General features: G+C 43.2%; 1 protein-coding gene across 1 annotated transcript in view; it reads left to right on the top strand.

Annotated features, from left to right (window-relative positions):
• tp63 (tumor protein p63) overlaps nucleotides 1-21,549 on the top strand; it is a 151,433-nt gene that overhangs the window by 9,639 nt on the left and 120,245 nt on the right. The window contains exon 2 of the mRNA XM_080186118.1: nucleotides 6,553-6,685. Within this exon, the coding sequence (XP_080042244.1) occupies nucleotides 6,553-6,685 (133 nt within the window). The remainder of the gene's footprint in view (nucleotides 1-6,552; nucleotides 6,686-21,549) is intronic.

Here is a 21,549-nt window from a genome sequence, read left to right as displayed (position 1 = left end):
AAAATTTCACAAGAGTCAGTAAGTAATACTGCTTGATATTAGGAAACTGTCATAATTTACAATCCAATCCACAAGCCAGGCTGACATTTCAAGTCAAGATGAAAGTAATCTTCCCCTGTTGTGGTTAGATTATATTACTCTTTGCTCCATTTGCGGGAAGCTCCATTATTTGCACAGTTTTGACTACTTGTGTACCATTTTTGCACAGTTCTCATTCAGCCTTGAAGTGCCTGTCTTGGCTCAGTTGGCTGCACTGTCACCTCTGAGTCAGAGATCATGGGTTCAAGTTTCATTCTTCAGCACAAAATCTGAACTGATAATCTGGTGCAGTACTGACAGGACACAGCTGTTGGAGGTGCCCACTTTACCATTGGATGTTATGCAGATTGGGCATCAGTTACCTAAGGCAGACCATTTGGAAGAAGAGAAAGGCAGGTTCCCCTCTGTGTCCTAACCAATGTTTATCCATCAGTTAATCTTAAAGAAATAGGTCATTACTGTGTGTATATCCTTTATCTGCTCAAATTGACACAGTTCGCTGTAGCAGAGTGAGAATCCAGACAGTTGTGATGCCGGTCTGATGCCAGGATTTGGGACATTTGCTCAGGGCGAGAGGAGTCTGTATGGGGTGGGAGGGTTCAGTTGTCGTGGTCCTTATAGGTACCAATGACATAAGGAGAAAAGAAACGAGGTCCTGCACAGAAAGTAAGGAGCCAGGTACTTAATTAAAAAGCAGAATCTCAAAGGTAATTTTTAGGGTTCCAGACCAGAACCTCAAGTTACATCATGAAGCCAGACTAGACCACAGCAATTTTTCTATTTTGGCATTAATGTGAGGAAAGGATACTTCCTTCCAGGAATAGTTGCACTGACAAATTAGGGATCTCTTAAAACAACTTTAAAACAAACTATATTTAATAACACAGTTTAAATATAACTCTAACAAATAGACCATAGAATCCTGTAGTGCAGAAGTGAACACTATTTAAAAATGAAAAGGAAACAATTGGTTAGCACACTTCGCAGAGCCAGGGACCTGGGTTCAATTCCAGCCTTGGGTTGGTGTCTGCGAGGTGTTTGCATGTTCTCCCCTGTCTGCGTTGGTTTCCTTCGGGTCTCCGATTTCCTCCCACGCTTCAAAGATGTGCGGGTTAGTTGAATTGGCCATGCTAAATTGCCCTTTAGTGTCAGGGGGATTAGCAGGATAAATATGTGGGGTTACGGGGATAGGGCCTGGGTGGGATTGTTGTCAGTGCAGACTCAAGGGACTGAATGGGTTCCTTCAGCATTGTAGGAATTCTATGGACTCGGGAAACTTTAATTTCTAATTTATCACTGTTTCAGTGCCAAATAAGCAACATTCCCTTAGGTGTAAATGCCACATTAAATACAGTTAGTAACCATAAGTATATTTGCTATAATGCATGTAGGCAGCCTTGAAGCTTTCAGAGAGAAAGTGAGTTTCAGAAGCTTGCAAAGTCCTTCGAACTTCAACCAGTCTTCAATTGCAAACGGAATTGCTCTCTGCAAATGCTGTTTTTCTCTGCCACAGACTCAGAACTGCATACAAACCACGTTATCGCAGTTTCTGTCAACAATGCAAATCCAAAATCCCAGAGAACTTAAGTAAACAAAAGTCCATTAACTTAACCATTTGCAGGGCTAAATGAATAAATATCCTGCCCTACCAAAGTCTCAGTTGTATCCCCTCCAGACATACCAACTACCTGTAGCATGAAGCTGAATTTGTCAACATATCCACATCAGTTGCACTACTATTATCACATATTCTTGAGATTATTACCTGAGCTATGTACAAATCACCATAGGCGATTACAGAGTTGAATATGTGGGCCATAGACTGGTAGGAAAAGTGGCTTCCATTTCAGGAGAAACTGGCACCAGTACTAAGTAAAGTGAAGCTTTAAAGTTTATTAATATCACAAGTAGGCTTACATTAACACTAACAAAATTACTGTGAAAATCCCCTAGCTATATCATTGGGACAGTCGACACCTGAACTGTCTGGGCCCAGCGTTCTAGCTTGCCGCATGATTAAGAAAGTAGAGAGGATTTTAAACTAAATACATGGAGCAAACAAATTTTGAAAAATCTGGTATATCAAGCTCTTTGAAGAAGTAGCATATGCTGTAGATAGAGGGGAACTGGTGGATATAATGTACTTAGATTTCCAGAAGACATTGGATAAGGTGCCAGATCAAATGTTATTGTGAAAAATAAAAGTTCTTGGTGAAGGGACAACATATTGGCATGGTTGAAGATTGGCTAGCTACCAGGAAACAGAGGGTGGGCATAAATGAGCCTTTCTGGTTGACAGGATGTAACGTGTATTGCACCACAGGGTTAGTGCTGGGGCCCCAACTTAAAGTAAATGACTTGGATGAAGGGACCAAAGATATGTTTGTGAAATTTACTGTTATTCAGTGAGGTACAAAAGTGAACAAGGTGAATAGGAAGCAGTTGTTCCCCTTAGTTGAAGGGTCAGTTATGAGGGGAAAGTGAAGGATAGGAGGTTTAGGGGGGATTTGAGAAGAAACGTTTTACTCAGAAGATGGTGGGGGTCTAGAATGCGCTGCCTGGGATGTGGTGGAAGCGGGATGCCTCACATCCTTTAATAAGTACCTGGATGATTACTTGGCACGCCGTAGCATTCAAGGCTATGGGGCAAGGGCTGGCAAGTGGGATTAGGCGGGCAGGTCTGCACCTTTCATGCGTTGGGCCTCTTCTGCACTGTAGTATTCTATGATTCTGTAAGATTGATTGTTTCCAGAGGAGCAGTTGGAGTGGAGATTCAGTGCAGAGATCTTGAAGGTAAGAGGGAATTTTTTGGAGTTTTTTTATTCTAAACTGGGAGTGTAAAACCGGAAGTAGGCCCCAGTGAGCCCTGGGAAGGTTTTCCCCCCAATAAATTTGAACGGAGCATGGATTGGTACTTGGGACTATGATGTTGTGGCCATTACGGAGACATGGTTAGAACAGGGACTAGAATGGTTGTTGGCAGTTCCGGGCTATAGATGTTTCAGTAGGAGTAGGGAAGGCGGTAAAAAGGTGGAGGAGAAGCATTGTTAATCAAGGGTAGTTTAACGGCTGCTGAAAGGCATTTCAAGGGTGATCTGCCTGCTGAGGTAACATGGGTTGAAGTTAGAAATAGGAAAGGATCGATCATATTGTTAGGAGTTTTCTATAGGCCCCCAAATAGAGATTTGGAGGAGGAAATGGCAAAGCAGATTATGGATAGATGTGGAGGTCGCAGGGTAGTTATCATGGGTGACTTTAACTTTCCAAATACTGATTGGAACCTTTATAGGTCAAATAGTTTGGATGGGACGCTTTTTGTACAGTGTGTGCAGGAGAGTTTCCTGACACAATGTGTGGATAAGCCGACAAGAGGTGGGGCCACATTGGACTTAGTACTGGGTAATGAACTGGGCCAAGTGTTAGGTTTGTTTGTGGAAGAGCACTTTGGAGATAGTGACCACAATTTGGTGTCCTTCATTATTGCAATGGAGAGGGATAGGGTCACACGACAGGGCAAGGTTTATAATTGGGGCAGGGATAATTATGATGCGATTAGGCAAGAATTAGGGAGCATAAGGTGGGAGCAGAAACTGTCAGGTATGGGCACAAATGAAAAGTGGAGCTTTTTCAAGGAACAAATACTGCGTGTCCTTGATAGGTATGTCCCTGGCGGGTAAGGAGGAAATGGCCTTGTGAGGGAACCATAGTTCACAAAGGAGGTTGAATGTCTTGTCAAGAGGTAAAAGGAAGCGTATGTATGGATGAAAAGACAAGGTTCAGTTGTGTCACTTGAGTGTTACAAGGCAGCTAGGAATGAGTTAAAGAAAGGGCTTAGGAGAGCTAGGAGGGGGCATGAGAAGTCCTTGGTAGGTCAGATAAAAGAAAACCCCAAGGCTTTTTACTCTTATGTGAAAAATAAAAGAATGACCAGGGTGAGGTTAGGGCCAGTCAAGGATAGTAGTGGGAACTTGTGCCTGGAGTCAGAAAAGATAGGTGAGGCGTTGAATATAAACTTTTCTTCAATCTTCACTAAAGAGAGGGGTCATGTTTTTGAGGAGGAGTACATGATAAGGCTGATAGGATGGAGGAGGTGGATGTTTTGAGGGAAGATGTATTAGCAATTTTGAAAAACCTGAGGGTGGATAAGCCCCCTGGGCCAGATGGGATACATCCTAGGATACTTTGGGAGGCAGGGGATGAGATTGCGGAGCCTTTAGCTTTGATCTTTGGGTCCTCACTGTCCACAGGGATAATCACAGTAAGAAGTCTGACAACACCTGGTTTAAGTCCAACCAATTTATTTGATAGTAAACTCACAAGCTTTCAAGGTTTCCCTCTCTGTCAGGTGAATGGGAGTGGCAAATGTTGTTCCTCTTTTCAAGAAAGGAAATAGCAAATGACTCTGGTAATTATAGGCCAGTTAGTCTTACTTTGGTGGTCGATAAGTTAATGGAAAGGGTCCTGCGAGATTTATGACCATTTGGAAAGATTCAGTTTAATCTGGGATAGTCAGCACGGTTTCGTGAGGGGTAAGTCCTGCCTCACAAATTTGAATTCTTTGAGGAGGTAACTAAGCGTGTGGGTGAAGGTAGAGCAGTTGATGTCATATACATGGATTTTAGTAAGGTGTTTGATAAGGTTCCCCATGGTAGGCTCATGAAGAAGATAAGGAGGTGTGGGATAGAAGGAAATTTGGCCAATTGGATAAGTAACTGGCTGTATCATAGAAGACAGGGGGTGGTGGTGGAGGGAAAATTTTCAGACTGGAGGCCAGTTACCAGCGGTGTACCACAGGGGTCAGTGCTGGGCCCTCTGCTTTTTGTGATTTTTATCAATGACTTGGAAGAGGGGGCTGAAGGGTGGGTTAGTAAATTTGCTGATGACTTCAAGACTGGTGGAGTAGTGGATGAGGTGGAGGGCTCTTGCAGGCTGCAAAGAGACATTGATAGGCTGCAGAGCTGGGCCGAAAAGTGGCAGATGGAGTTTAACCCTGATAAGTGTGAGGTGATTCATTTTGGTAGGACAAACTTGAATGCAGATTACAGGGTCAACAGCAGGGTTCTAAGGAATGTGGAGGAACAGAGAGATCTTGGGGTTCATATCCACAGATTTCTGAAGGTTGCCACTCAAGTGGATAGAGCCGTGAAGAAGGCTTATAGTGTGTTAGCATTTATTAACAGAGGGTTTGAATTTAAGAGCCATGGGGTTATGCTGCAACTATACTGGATGTTGGTGAGACCACATTTGGAATATTGTGTTCAGTTCTGGTCATCTCACTATAAGAAGGATGTGGAAGTATTGGAGAGCGTGCAGAGGAGATTTACCAGGATGCTGCCTGGTTTGGAGAGTAGGTCTTATGAGGAAAGGTTGAGGGAGTTGGGGCTTTTCTCTTTGGAGCAGAGGAGAATGAGAGGTGACTTAATAGAGGTTTATAAGACGATGAGGGGGATTGGTAGAGTGGATGTGCAGAGACTGTTTCCTCGGGTGGATGAAGCTGTTAGTAGGGGAAATAGCTATGAGGTTCATGGTGGGAGGTATAGGAGGGATGTCTGAGGTAGATTCTTTACTCAGAGAGTGGTTGGGGTGTGGAATGCACTGCCTGCTGTGATAGTGGAGTCGGACACTTTAGGAATTTTCAAGCAGTTATTGAATATGCACACGGAGCACAGCAGAATTATAGGGAGCTTGATCTTGGGATTGGACATAGTTTGGCACAACATTGAGGGTCAAAGGGCCTGTACTGTGATGTAATGTTCTATGTTTCTATGAAGGAGTCAGAAGGGGGCGACACAGGGTAGGTTAAGTGAATGGACAAAGACCAGGTATAATGTGGAGAAATGTGAAGTTGTCCATTTTGGTAGGAAGAATTTAAAAGAATTTAATGGTGAGCGATTGCAGCACCCTAGGAAATGGAGGGGTCTGGGTGTCTTAGCGCATGAATTCCAAAGGGCTTGTATACAGGCCCAGCAAGTAATTAGGAAAGCTAATCAAATGTTACTTATTGCAAGGGGAATTGAATATAAAAGTAGGGAGATTATGCTTCAAGAACAAAAACAGAAAATGCTAGAAAAACTCAGCAGATCTGACAGCATCAGTCGAGACAAATGAAGTGTTATCTTGACTCAACGTTGGCTCTATTCTCTCTTCGCAGATAGGGAAGTTTCTGTATTAGGGGGTATCCTTTCTGTTTCAGATGAGAAGGTGAGGTTGGTCGGACGCAGGTACATATTGGCTCAATGTTCGGGGTTGTAGTATGTCAGCTTTAATCTTGCTTATTCATGTTCTGCAATCTTCTGTTGTACTTGAACTTGCTGTTGCTCTGCGGTGGAGCGGAGATTTGAGTGATCCTCCAGGAAGGTGATCTTGATTGGATCTCCATAGGCCTGAGCTAACAATTTGGCGAACATGCACTTGCTCTGAGACAGTAAAAGAAATGCTTTGCATTTTCAGGCAAATGAGAGTAAGCATGTGAAAGTTTTATCCCAACATGATTCATTCATTTGAATTTTGCAGCCCTGTTTTAAATGTCCAGCCGATTGACCTGTCCTTCAGCGATGAACCACATGAGGGGGTACCAGGCAATAGAATCGAGATCAGCATGGACGTGGTACGCATGCAAGATATGGAGCCCTTAGACCCAATGTGGGTGAGTACAGCTCCCTAGAGTTGGTGATTACTTATTCTCTGGATTCACTGTAATTATGTGCTGGTCCCTTATTATTTTTTCACCATAGAAAGTGATTAAACATGAAAGTGTATCTATTTTTAAAATAACTTTGTACCCATTAAGGTCTCTCGTGTTTACGCACATTCCAGCTTGTGCATTCCTATCAAGTGCTCTGCTGCCCCATGCTCACGTGCAATACTTCACGCACTCTCGGTGCCTCCCTGTCTCACCCCCCTCGCGCCCTGTGCCCTCACGCCCCTGCGCCGTCACTCTCATGACAATGACATCCTGTTCTAGTACAAGGTTTGTATCACATTTGCACCTGGCATATGTTTGAATTATCTTTAGAGCCCTTTGATGCTTTGTTCCTGATCAGGAGCTGTGCAAGCTGAGTAGAATAATTCCTTTGCTGAGTAAAGTTTGTCCAGTTTGAGGTTTGACAATAGACACTGGTATATTTGCAAAATTTAGAGAATAAATAAAGGTGTAGTTTAACTTTCTGTAAGATCCATGCCCTGATGGTGTATGTTCTGATTTATGTTCCTCTGTGGTGAAACCATTCTGGACAGTTGTAAGCACATGTAGCTCTGAAACTAGGAAAGATCAAACATTTAAACAAGCATATCACGAACTATTTGGTATGGAAAATCCACTCATTTCTCCTGGAAGAGTATGAGCTGTATTTGGGAGACCCAAGGAGTTTTTTTATTCTTTCATGTAGTGTGGGTGTCACTGGTTAGATTAGCATTTTTATTGTTCATGTGAAAGTGGTGGTATGCTGCCTTGAACCACTGAAGTCCATGTGGCATATGGGACTTCATCAAAGAAACAAGTACAAGGCCTCATGGCAGTGCCCTCTCTTTAAGCATTGGCACCTGCTCGACCATGTCATCGTTTGAGGGAGGGACCACAAGTGCGTGGGTATCACCCATGTCTTGACAGGAGCTGATGACTGCTGGATGGAGCATCGTCTAATTGCTATATGAGCAATATCAGTGTAACCTTGAAGCAGCACCTCAACCACAACAGTGCTGCAGCAAAATCAACGTTGAGTCACTGAGGCCAAGAGTGGAAAGGCAGTTAGCAATCACTGGAAGAAACACTTTGAAAACTTTAACAGAGACATAATAGAGTTTGGGTGGAATTTTCCATACAACTCACTGCGTGTTCGCACGGCAGAGCGATCTGCCATTGGCCAGCAGTAGAATCTTCTGGTCCTGCCATTGTCAATGATGTTGCCGGTTGAATGCTCCCTCACCGGCACTGGGTGTGCATTGGTGGATCCAGAAGATCCCACCGGCATGGATGGCTATAAAGTTCTCACCTTTGTCTTCAAGGCGAGTGCCCTCAACTCTGCAGAATGCAACTCGTCACCATCTCAACACAACCGCAATCTGGTACAAGATAGAAAAGACCATCAACAATGCATCAGGAGCAGATAGTGCTTCAGTGGGGAGTCTAACACATTGCGGAGAAGGCCTGGGCACGAATACACGACCGAATTTCCCTTCTCTGGAAATCTCAGACACTGTGTTTGTGGCCATCTTCAGAAAAGGTGACCAGTCCAACTGCAGTAACCACAGAGGAATTTTCCTGCTCTTAGCCACTGGCAAGGTCATCACAAGGTTCACAGAATTGTTATGGCACAAGGAGACTACTTGGCCCATCGTGTCTATACCTGATCTCCAAATGATCATCATGACTTTGTGCCCATTCTCCTGCCTTTTCTCTATAACTCTGCTCATTATTTCTATTCAGATATAAATCTAATGCCTCAATTGAATCTACCTCCACCACATTCCCAGACAGCGCTTTCCAGACCCCAGCCAAGCTTTTTCATACATCACATTTGCTTCTTTTGCAAATCACTTCCCCAATGTCTGCCCTCTCATTCTTGATCTTTTTCCAAATGGAAAGTTTCTCCCTATCTGCTTTGCCCACCCTTTCCATGATTTTAAATATCTCTGTCAAATCTCCTCTCAGCTGCCTTCTCTTCAAAGGTATCAGTCCCAAACGTTCCAAACTATCCTCAAGACTGAAGTTTTTCATCCCTGGAGTCCTTCTCCCTGTGGCTGAAGAGCTCCTCTCAGAACCACAATGCAGATTCTGCCCACTAAGGGGCATAATGGACACGCTCTTCACTGCGCAGCAGCTACAAGAGAAATGCAGGAACAGTATCAACCCTTGGCCTTGTTTGACCTCACAAAGGTCAACCATGAGGGATTATGGAGTGTCCTCATATATTTCAGCTGCCCCCAAAAGTCTGTCACCATCCTCCTCTGCCTGCACCACGATGACATGCAAACCGTGATCCTGAACAACAGATTCACCACAGACCCCATTTACATTCGGACTGTACATAGTGTGAAGGCAATGCTTGTACCTGTGTTGAGGCTGAGCTCCAAAACATCGCCAACACCTTCACTGAGATATATGAGAACATGCTTTCCAATAAACATCTGCAAGATAAGGGACCTCTACCATCCTGCCCCTGCAATGGTGCACTGCAAGGCTGTGTCCTCAGACCCTTACTACATTCTGTGTTCTATGTTAAACTCCATCCTTCTAGCAATGAAGGACAAAATTCTATTTGCCTTCTTAATTAGCTGCTGCACCTGCATACGAACTTTTTGTGATTCTTGTACAACGACACCCAGGTCCCTCTGCACAGCAGCATGCTGCAGTTTTTCACCTTTTGATTAATAGTCCACATGACTAGTCCAGTTCAGTTTCTGGTTCACAGTGGGGTATTCAGTGATGGTAATTGCATTGAATGTCAAGGGAGTTGGTTAGATTCTCTGTTGTTGCAGATAGTCATTGTCTGGCACTTGTGAGATGTGAATGTTGTTACTGCACTCATTGCAGCTCATTGTATTCAGGGACTTTATTTTGTTGTCAGGAGGTGAAGGGTAACAGTTCCAAACAGGCTCACTGGGCTGAATGGTCTTTTTCTATATCATTCTATAACTGTTGATTATTATCCTGAGAAGATGGTAGGTTAGCTTTCCTGGTTGTAATTGATAGTTCTAACTGATGCTTAAGAAACGTCTTCAGACAACAGTTAAAGTCAACTTTATACGGTTGGAAAGGCTTATTTCACTGAAGGATATTAGTGACCCAGCTGGATTTTTACAGGCCTGAAGCTTTCGTCGTCATTTTACGATGCAGCTACAGTTGTACATTTTAATCAGAAGGTGTTTAACATCAGCTGGTTGTTTTTATACCTATTTTCTATATTTTATCTCTCTGCAGCTGACACGCACCTCCAGAAAAAAGCCTGAAATTACTTTTACAACGTGAAACTTTGGCATAAAACTCCAGTTTCACATGTTACAGTTGAAGACGGTAAAGTTTTGAAAACACAAGCCCTGGGGATGGTCCAACACCATCATCATTATATCAGTGTACCAGATATAGCCATGTTTGAACAAAGGCTGCAACTGACAGTACTTTAAATCTGATCAATATTTCTCTCTCTCATCACCCAACCCCAGAAAAGCTTGAGGTTATTCTTAAAATTTGGTTAAAGCTTCAATGGTTGAAAGCGAAGAGATTAATTTTCTTCAGCTGCTGTTTATGGGTGTTGTTAACTATTTTCCAACCTGAGTCTAAGAAGATCCCTTTCTGTTAGCTTTTTGAACTGTAAATAATAGATCCACACAGAAAGTGAGCCGTTTGTCACATTGAGTCTGCACCATCTTCAGCAAAGAATCATCCGGTTAGTTCTGCTCATTTGCTGTGCCACGTTCCGTGTTTTGATTGGACCTTGTGGTAAATGGATCCTATGTAGACGTTTGTGTCTGTGTGTGGATGTGGGAGATGGTGTATTTAAGGAGTGCAGCATTGTTGAAAGGTAAAGCCATATCAATTCATGGACCTGACCTAAGTGAGGACTATGCTTCAGTTTGGAATATTTTCATGTCTTAACACCATATTTCTAATCCCTGCACAGCCAGTCTAACACTGTGGATGCAGAGCGATTCTTTGCCTGCAGAGTACTTGAAACCGACTGTGGACAGCGAGTTTACTGTTAATATTTAACACAATTCCTCTATCCTTCAAAATGAAAGCTGAACAGCCACAGGGGAACTACTTCCCTCTGACTATACAAACACAGCTGGGCACTGCTCCCCGCTGGAATCTACTAGGGGGTCATCCAAAGTAGCTATTCAGATTGATAAAGACCTGCAGGCTTGGGGCAGCTAAGAACTAAGCTGTTGTAGAGGGAGAAATAGGCTGTGTAAGACCAGCTTTTGATAATTGAAAACTGACAATTGATACATTTGGAATACTGTGTCCAATTCTGCTCACCCACACTACGAGAAGGATGTGGAAGCTTCAAAGAGTACAGAAAAGGTTTACTGGGATATTGCCTAATATGGAGGGTATTAGCTGTTAGAAGAGATGAATAAACTGGGATTGTTCTCCCTGGAAAGACAGAGGCTGAGGGGCAACCTGATAGAAGTTTATAAAATTATGAGGGGTATCGATAGGGTGAACAGTTGGAAGCTTTTTCCCAGGGCAGAAATGAAAATTACAGAGGGCCAAAGTTCAAGGTAAGGGGGGAAATGTTCAATGGAGATGTGCAGGGGAAGTGTTTTATACAGAGGCTGGTGGGGGCCTGGAATGCTTTGCCAAGTGAGATGGTTGAGGCAGATACAGATATTTAAGACTTATCTGAATAGACACATGAACAAGTGGGAATAGAGGGATACAGGTGGCTGGCCTAGATAGGTCAGCACAATTGGTGCAGGGCTGGTGGGCCAAAGGGCCTGTTCCTGTGCTGTACTGTTCTATACTTTTTGAATACAGGTTTGAGATGTGTCCTTTGGATTTCACTGTGACAGCTTTACTTTTTTCTATACGTTTTTTTAATTGCAAGTGTATTAAATATTTTACTTCATCATCCAGATGCAAAGTTTGAAATAATAGCCAGCTGGGAATAAGTTACGAGACTGCAACCTCATCAAAGGATTCAAATTATTAACCACTATATAGATTTATAAATACATCAATCTGAAATTGGATTACACCTTGATGATCTTTCTTAATACTCTTTGGGTCTTTTCTGCCCCCTTGCAGCTTTTTGTTTTTTACATTCCCTTTTGTTGCTCCAAAGGTGGTGATTCTTGGGGGATGCAGACCCCCCACCTTGACCCTCTAGTACTGCAGGGAGCAATGATAGGCAGTACTAAAGAGGGCAGCACCTGGCAGGTACAAATCTCACACTGATCCTCAATGCACCAAGAGAAAGCCACCTATCCTTGGTACCTCATGCAAATTTCCTGAACGCAGCACACCCCTGCATGTCTTCTCTCTGATTTCCTAAAAAGAACTGTCCCCTTTACTTCACCCAGGTTAGTGGAAATTCAAGTTTATGTGAAGGAAAATTGGGTGTTTATGTAATGGGCAAGCTACACACCCTCAAACCTTCAACTAGTGAATCATTGGCAAGAGCAGAATCAGCTCATGCCCATATTGGCTGCAGCCGCGGGCTGGAACCGCTTGAGCAATATGATAGAATCTGTACTCGATTTAGTGATTAACAGTGTTACTTGTGTTGCTTTTGTCGCTGTTAAGGTAGAGAGTATATTTGTTGTAAGGTGTTTAAGGGATAGTTTGCTCAGCCTTATTAAGGTATTCGTAAGAAGTTAAACAGTAATATTCATTAACTACCAGAAACTATAAACATAAGTATGGTAGAAGTCTGAACTGGGAGCTTATGCTTGCTTCTACACGTGACTCTGTTCAACACTACATTGATCCCTGCATGTGGATTATATGTTCTTTTATGTCATTATGTGGGTGATACTGTACTCAGTCACACATTATGTGCCAGATCCTTATACTGCAATGATAATGAAACCTTCTAATTGCTGCTGCTGCTGCTGCAGAGAGAGGACACGAAATATGTTTTGAATTCAGTTTGGCTGTAATATCCTAGTTAAATCTGTTTAAGGTGAAAGATCTCCACTCTGAGGAATGGCAAGCTTCTCCCAACTCCACTTCCTCAGATCACAGAATTTCATTTTATTCAGTGATGGGATGTGGGCATCACTGGCTAGGCCAGCGTTTATTTCCCATCCCTAATTTCTCTTGAGAAGGTGGTGGTTCTTGAACTGTTGCTGTCCATGTTACAGTGCACAGGAGGCCATTCAGCCCACTGTGTCTACACCAACTCTCCAATAAGTAACTTGCATGATGCTGTTTGCCTGTAATCATGAACATCCTCCTTTTTCAGATAACAGTCTAATTCCCCTCCTTCTACGCTCTGAATTTTCCACATTTTCGGGCCTTAAATGAAAGCAGAATTTCTGATGAGTGGGGCTCTCTCCACCAAGGACTCATGGTTGGGTAGCACAGTGGGTTAGCACTGCTGCCTCACAGCACCAGGGACCTGGCTTTGATTCCTGGCTCAGGTCACTGTCTGCACGTTTACCACATGTCTGCGTGGGTTTCCTCCCACTGTCTGGTTGGGTGCATTGGCCATGCTAAATTTTCCCTCAGTGTAACCCGAACAGGGGCTGGAGTATGGCGACTAGAGGATTTTCACTGTAACTTCGTTGCAGTCTTAATGTAAGTCTACTTGTGACACTAGTAAGTAAACTTTACTTTTTGCTGCCAGAGAGATGAGCTTTCCAGCACAGCGGTTATGTTAAAGTCCCATTTGTGAAAAGAGATTGTGTACAATGTCTGCATCCCCAGACCTCTGCAAAACTCTTAGTTTTTGATTTTTTTGAAAAGTATTACCTACAGGCGGATTGGTGGATTTAGAGAGAAAGATGTAATTGGATCAAGATGCCCAAAAATAATCAGGCCCTGTTTTGAAGTCATATATTCTGATTTTATTTTTGTTTTTTATACATGTAGAAAGCAGCTGCTGATGTAGCCACACAGCCCTGCTGGAATGGGGGCTGACACTGGAGTGCTTCCACTGGCAGCAAAGTGTAATTACAGTTTATAAAGGCAGCTGCAATGATCAGTTGACACAGACATTGCCAAGAAAAGCCAGGGAAAGGGCACTCAGATATTGAAATTTTAATGTATTTAAGATATATTAGTAAGAAGCATTGAGCAACAGAGGAAATTGGCTATCGACATTGTATATGGCAGCACAGGAGGTGACCATGAAGGGTGAGTTTTGGTCAGAGATGATTAATTTTTTTTACATGGAGTGTCCACAATGAATCAGGGTTGACAGCAAGTCTGATTGAAGCTGGTCATTGGGCTCTTTGAAGAAGTAAGTGAGATAGAATCATATGGAGAGGTTGGGTTTGGTATCCTACAGACTGGAGATTGTATTGAATAAAGGGCCTTCTTCCTCCAAACTTATCCTTCTCTTCACAATGTAATAGCATTCTGTCTGTCAGTGATTTAGCAGCAGCATTTTAATAAGTTCAGCCTTGGAGTATGGGCTTTTAAACAGGGCACAATGAATGACACTCACTCACTGCTGGTCTTGTGAATTTATAATTAGTCTTTTAAAACTCCCCTGGGGACTAAAGAAGATGTAGCTGAATATAAATGATTAGCTTGTCAATCTCACCCACATTTCATACAATTTGAATAGACCTTTTAACAATAGCTGAGAGTCATGGACATTAGCGAGCACCAACCATATAGACAATTAAGATTTCAATAAATATTGAAGGAACATAGATTTTTAATTTGAATTCATAACCATTATTTCAAAATAGCAAAATGCTGTGCTGAGTGTGGTTTAACTCAGAGAGGTCATAGAGGTTTACAGCATGGAAACAGGCCCTTCGGCCCAACTTTAGAACCATAGAACCCACCAGTGCAGAAAGAGGCCCTTCGGCCCATCGAGCCTGCACCGAACACAATCCCACCCTGGCCCTACCTCCATATCCCTACATATTATACCCACTGATCCCTCGAACCTATGCATCCCTGGACACTAAGGGGCAATTTCTTAGCATGGCCAATCAATCTAACCCACACGCCTTTGGACTGCGGGAGGAAACCGGAGCACCCGGAGGAGACCCACGCAGACACGAGGAGAATATGCAAACTCCACACAGACCGTGACCTGAGCCAGGAATCGAACCCAGGATCCTGGAGCTGTGAAGCAGCAGTGCTAACCACTGTGCTATCATGCCACCTTTTTTTTAAACCCCTAAGTTAATCCCAGTTACCCGCATTTGGCCCATATCCCTTTATACCACCTTACCAATATAACTGTCTAAATGCTTTTTAAAAGATAAAATTGTGTCCACCTCTACTACTACCTCTGGCAGCTTGTTCCAGACACTCTCCACCCTCTGTGTGAAACAATTGCCCCTCTGAACACTTTTGTATCTTTCCCCTCTCATCTTAAAACTATGCCCTCTAGTTTTAAACTCCCCTACCTTTGGAAAAGATATTGACTGTCAAGCTGATCTATGTCCCTCATTTTATAGACCTCTATAAGATCATCCCTCAACTTCCTATGTTCCAGAGAAAAAAGTCCCAATCTATCCAGTGTCTCCTTACACCTCAAATTATCAAGTCCTAGTTGCATCCCAGTAAATCTTTTCTGCACTGTTTCTAGTTTAATAATATTCTTTCTATAATCGGGTGACCAGAACTGTACACAGCTTTTTCAGATTCCATCTCTTTTTCCATTGTACTTGTTAAATGATTTTCTTCCCTATCTACTCCCAAATTTCCCTGAAGGATGCAACTGTAGGTGACAAATTTGCACATCATTGTAGGCCAATCCATTCTGTTTATTTTCTTCTCCCTCCTGTAGGGAAAATGTGATCTCAATTTGCAGTCCATGGGCAGTGAAGTGGCTGAGATAGGTAGCTCGGTGGTGTGGAGCATGTCAGGTGATGCCCTTTAACGCTGGGCATCTGAACATTGCTCGTCCACCATACCTTATCTAAATTGCTGACATCCACTCACCTATTCCCAATCCTGCTCTTGCTGTTGTACACAAGTTTGCTTTATTAAGTGTAAAACAATAAAAGGCTCTTTAAATAAGATGGTTTTGCTTCCAGTCACAAACTCGGCACTTAAGCAGTAGATTAAGGGCCCAGTTCTTCCTTAGTTAATCCATTGTCATTCAGGGACCTGGGACCTTTTAAGACACTATTATTCAATAACTATCAGAGTCTAGACAGTGTAAATGTCATAACTAAGTACGTTAAGCTGTGCTGTAATGCTCAATTATCAAAAATATAGAATGGCATTGTGCTCTCAATGAGTTCAGTTTATATTGCAATGTGTAACTGCTGTTTATTATTACTTTGCTAGAGGGATTGGGAAAAGAAAGTTATTCACTGACAGTGACAATAATTTATAAGTAATATCCAAAAGAGTAGTGTTGCTATGGATTGCTTAATGGGATGGGCGAGAAAGATATGCATTGTCAGCAGTCTGGAGCAATATGTAGGTGGAAATGTATCCTCAGGGCTCGCATTCCCCAGGCATTAGGTTTCTGAACTTTGATTCACAGAAAAGTAGGATTTCATAATGAAGGCTCAATAATGTAACATAAAAGGGAAAAAAGTCTGAAAAGTAGTATACATAGTTTAAACAAAAGCAAAGAGAACACTGAATAGAGCTGCATTTCAGAGTCTGCCTCAGTGCCAACACAAAGTGGGGCCATATTTATACAGCGAGACAATGATTGTTTCATTCTAAAAGGAACAGATCCCAGTTGATGGCAGAGTTGCATTTAAATAGTTTGGGGAACTCTGAAGCTGCCTGAACTTTGATGTGAAGACCTACATTTCCAACCTCTGATTAAATTAGTTCAAACCTATTTGGAAGGGCATTGGGAATAACATAAAACTGATTACTTTCTTGAGACATATTTTTACTCTTGGAGAGAAAGAAGCTTTAGCTCAGTATAAAGAAGGTGCAAGCTATCCTCCAATAAAATGCTGTTTGATCCCAGCAGTTTAGGATACAACTCCAGCAATATGTAATTTCTCCAATCATTGGGTGCTCAGGATTCTAAAATTGGAAAATTACTATTTAAGATCTTAGTAAAGGTTGAAAAATCTCATTCCGCACAGGTATAGCTGACTTAGAACAGTTCTTGTTTCTGTGTGGGTGTGCCTCTCCTCCTCATTTGAATACAGCTTGTGCTGGCAGGGTTCAATGATGTGGGAGGTGATTGCTTTTGTAGCATTTGTTTAATCTGAAATGCCTTTTTTAATAGCTCGAGGCACAGAATCCTGACAACACCTGCCTATCTGAGAGCTGAACTGTGTCTGTGGCATTTGTCAGATATTCTTAAATATCCACAGTTTGTAGGGGTGAGGAGTGCAAATAACACGAAGGAATTCAGCATAAACAGTGGCAATTGCAACATAAAGGAACAAGGAGAAATATAATCATGGACTTATAGCAAGTGGCTGATCCCCTAACTCTGATTTGAAGATAATTTAGGCCAAAGGGGTGTTTTAAAAATTCTTTTCTTCACCAGCATTTACTTTGCAAAGCTTCATTTGAAAATGACTGCATTGCTGAGTTCCTTCATTTATCCAAGTTCACTTACTTTGCTGCTTTTGAAGTTTTAATATTGATGCCAAACTGCATATGTGTGTGTGTGTGTGTGCGTGTGTGCATATGTCTATCTGTCTACAGGCCTGTTTTATCATTTGATTCTATGTGTTGGGTGGATTTGAAACTGGGAGTGTTTCAGATCCAACTTTTACATAAGAACATAAGAACATAAGAAATAGGAGCAGGAGTAGGCCAGCTAGCCCTTCGAGCCTGCCCTGCCATTCAATAAGATCATGGCTGATCTGTCGTGGCTCAGTTCCACATTCCCGCCCTCTCCCCATAACCCTTAATCCCCTCTCTTATCAAAAACCCATCAACCCGTGTCTTAAAAATATTTAGCGAGATAGCCTCCACCACTTCAACGGGCAGAGAATTCCAGAGATTCACCACCCTTTGAGTGAAGAAGTTCCTCCTCAACTCTGTTCTAAACCGCCCCCCCTCTATCTTGAGGCTGTGCCCCCTAGTCCTGCTATCCTTTCTGAGCAGGAAGAATCTCTCCACCTCTATCCTATCCATCCCATTCATCATCTTATACGTCTCAATGAGATCTCCCCTCATTCTTCTAAACTCTAACGAGTACAAGCCTAATTTATTCAGCCTCTCCTCATAGCTCAACCCCCTCAACTCTGGCATCAGCCTAGTAAACCTCCTCTGCACTCCCTTCAAGGCCAAAATATCCTTGCGTAAGTACGGCGCCCAAAACTGCACACAGTACTCCAGCTGCGGCCTCACCAATGCCCTATACAGCCGCAACAAGACCTCCCTACTTTTATATTCAATCCCCCTTGCTATGAAGGCCAGCATCCCATTCGCCTTCCTGACCACCTGCTGCACCTGCAAGCTGGGTTTTTGCGACTCACGCACAAGGACCCCGAGGTCCCTCTGCACCGTCGCCTGCTGCAGTTTTTCTCCACGTAAGTAATAATCCTTCCTACCATTCTTCCTACCAAAGTGGACCACCTCGCACTTGCCAACATTAAATTCCATTTGCCATTTCCTGGCCCATTCGCCCAGCCTATCTAGATCCTTCTGTAGACTCTCCCCACCCTCCGTACAATTTGCCGTTCCACCAATCTTGGTGTCATCAGCAAATTTCGACACCCTACACTCGGTTCCCTCCTCCAGATCATCTATATAAATGGTAAATAGCTGAGGCCCCAGCACCGACCCCTGGGGCACTCCACTAGTCACCATCCGCCAATCCAGACCCGTTCTTAGGTGCTCCCATATGCACTCTGCCTGAAAAAATATCAGCAAGTCCGAATTGTGCTGCACAAACCTGTGGGCGGGGCTTAACACGCCTGAAACCCTGCTGGTTTGACTGGAGCCTCTAACTGCGCATGCGCAGAAAAAAAGATCGAATGTGGCTCCCCTGCCACATCACTCCCAGGCCAGATATGCCTCCCCCTGGCCCCCACAGACATTGCCCCACCCCCCACAACATTCCTGACCCCCTTATCCCCCCATCCCCCCACTGATCTCGGGCAGAGTGGTAGCGGACCCCTGTTTCCCCTCCACTGATCTCAAGCAGAGTGGCGCCACACCCCACACCCCAATCCCCAAATGGTTTAAACAGAGTGTCATTGGACACTTGGCACTTACCTCCTCACTAACTGGAGTGCATAAATCAGACTTTTGTGGAACATGTCTGTTTCGTGCTGATTCCAGATTGGCGAACGTGGTGCTAAAGAGAGAAGTGTCAGTCAAGTTGGGCATGTAGCCGATTAAGTCAACTTAAATGCATGCAAATACATTTAAATGACCTTCATGCCTGTTTCAGGCATGGGCCAGGTTGTGGCCATTTTCAGGTCTTGATAAAGGGAGAGTGGTGTGGAGGGAGGTGCGAATCACACTACTCGCCTCATACCCAACTTTACGAAGTTTTCGTGCCTGAAAATGGATGCAGTGCAATGCAGTGGTAAAACTGGGCCCTGTGTCTGTGTTTCAGACACTTGGTCATGGTTGGAGTGATGCCTGGCTGATCTCACTTGTCTTCCATTTTATTTGAAATTTAGAAGTGAATTAGACAGTCCAAAATACTGATATTACTGGCCGGTGCTGACCTAGCTACATTCAGCCAGGATAGCAGTGGAGGCAGAGCTTTGGGTGAAAGGTCAGAGATGGTTCCTGACCCAATTGCTATTCAGTGACACCTGCTGGGAGTACGTGTCCACAGATTTGCACGAGAACAGGCTTAAGCATGATGTCCACCACGATTCAGCCTAATTACACTTACCAACTAGGCTCCCCTGTGGAAGATCTCTGAGACTTGCTGGTGCATATGAGGACCTCTGTCCTTTCAGTCATTAGGAGAAAGCAGTCATCTGCAGTTAAATATGGCATGGCATGTAGGAACTGGGGTCTTGGTGTGCATATGTACACCGGTTCCTTAAAGTAGCAAGACAGGTGAATAAAGAAGGCACATAGCATACTTGCCTTTATTTGCCAAGGCATGGACTTTAACAGCAGAGAGGTTATGCTGATACATATAAAATGTTGGTTAGGCCACAGCTAGTGAGTGTATTGTATGCAAATTGAGAATCCACATTATAGGTGGAACGTGATAGCACTGGAGAGGGTGCAAAGGTGATCTGCCAGGTTGCTGCCGGGGCTGGAGAGTTTTAGTCATGAGGAGAGATTGGACTGACTGGAATTGTTTTCCATGAAGCAGAGGAGACGAGTGATGGTTGATTACCTGCCTCTTCTTCACAAAGAATTTTAACAACCACAGCAGCATTGTTCCCTGATTTTGTAAGGACTCACTTGAACAGCAGGTAATAAACTTGTTGGAGGAACTTGGATTTTTTATGATGTGCAGGAGTTCTTGGCTGAAGTCATTGAAGACCAGAGTAGTTTGCAACCTACAGAGAATGCTGTCTGTTGGAGAGGGACTGGATCACTGGCATTATTGATGTTCAATCCCTTTTGGCCTTACGTGACACAGGACTATCGACAGGACTGCTGCCTTACAGCACCAGGTTTGATTCCGGCCTTGAGTGACTGTCAGTGTGGAGTTTATACATTCTCCTTGAAGTTTGTGTGCGTCTCCTCCAGGTGCTCTGGTTTTCTCCCAAATCCAAAGATGTGTAGGTTAGCTGGATTGACCGCACTAAATTACTCCTTAGTGTCCCAAGATGTGCAGATTAGGGGATTAGTGAGGTAAATACAGGAGGTGATGGGGATAGGACGGGGGGTGCGGGCCGGAGTGGGGGGGGGGGGGAGGTGCCTTGGTAAAATACTCTGTCAGAGAGTCGATGCAGATTTGATGAGCCAAATAGTCTCCTTCTGCACTGTAGGATTCTGTGGTACCTATAATTAAATCTATGGTGATCCTGATGTTACAGATGTCGCAACTGGCCAAGTCAAACCGTAGCTGAACCCAGGGTCTGAGGTGCTAGTTCCAGGGGCATTATGACCACTAGTGTGGGCGCTGTTGGAGAAGAAATTATTAGAATGCATAATTGAAAATCACTAAATGAGGTTGCTCATGTTCAAACTACAAGATTTAATTTCTTACCCACTCATTAGAAGATAATTTCAGAAGATAATTAATACTTGTTCTAAATTTAATATCTGCAAGCACTTGCCCAAAGTGCAGAAGACATGAGAGGATTGTGTTTATTGGCCAGTGCACATTACGTATTTTAATTTGTAGCCACAATAATAAACCTGGCTCCATCTGTGAGCATTGGACATCCTGTAAAGTCCAATCTGCTGTTCTGAAAGTGCTTTAGGGATGTCTAAAACCTGTTGCGTTTTGGGGTAAGAGAACACTGTGACTAAGTAAGTAATGTCAAGAGGTGTGTCCCTGTTGGGGATCTACCCGAGGAATTCTCCCACATAAGCTACTGCAGATTTTGGTTTGAGTGGGTTTGTTTTTAACCTACCTGAAGTATGTTCTGTAAATTGCTGCCCAGTATACTTCAGAAAAAGCATTCAAACTTGCAATAATGTGACTTGATTGTACCAGGAAGAGTATATTAAGTATATTATCCTTCTGGCTGTGGAGGTTATTTTTCAGTGCCTGAAAGAGGGGCAGACTATGATGACAAAAACAGGAACTAGGTTTCAGAAGTGTACAGCGAAAGAAGGCAAACAATTAATGCCTCAGTCTAATATAAAAAATATAAGTAGACTTTCAGCTGAATACTTCAATCCCATTAAAGATTACTTTTGTTAGGCTCACAATAAAACAAATCTCAATGACAAGAACTTAGCAATTTGCTGCACCTTTGGATGTTAAAATAACCTTAAATAATGTTTTATAACCAGATCTTTTAAGAGCATCCATGTAAAGTTTCTGTTCCAGTGTCTTTTTTGGGACT

Source organism: Carcharhinus amblyrhynchos, chromosome 3, assembly GCF_965287045.1.
Source record: "Carcharhinus amblyrhynchos chromosome 3, sCarAmb.v2.hapA, whole genome shotgun sequence".
Taxonomy (NCBI): Eukaryota; Metazoa; Chordata; class Chondrichthyes; order Carcharhiniformes; family Carcharhinidae; genus Carcharhinus; species Carcharhinus amblyrhynchos.
Note: the sequence above shows the minus strand (reverse complement) of the source record. Positions and strands in the feature narration are given on the sequence as shown.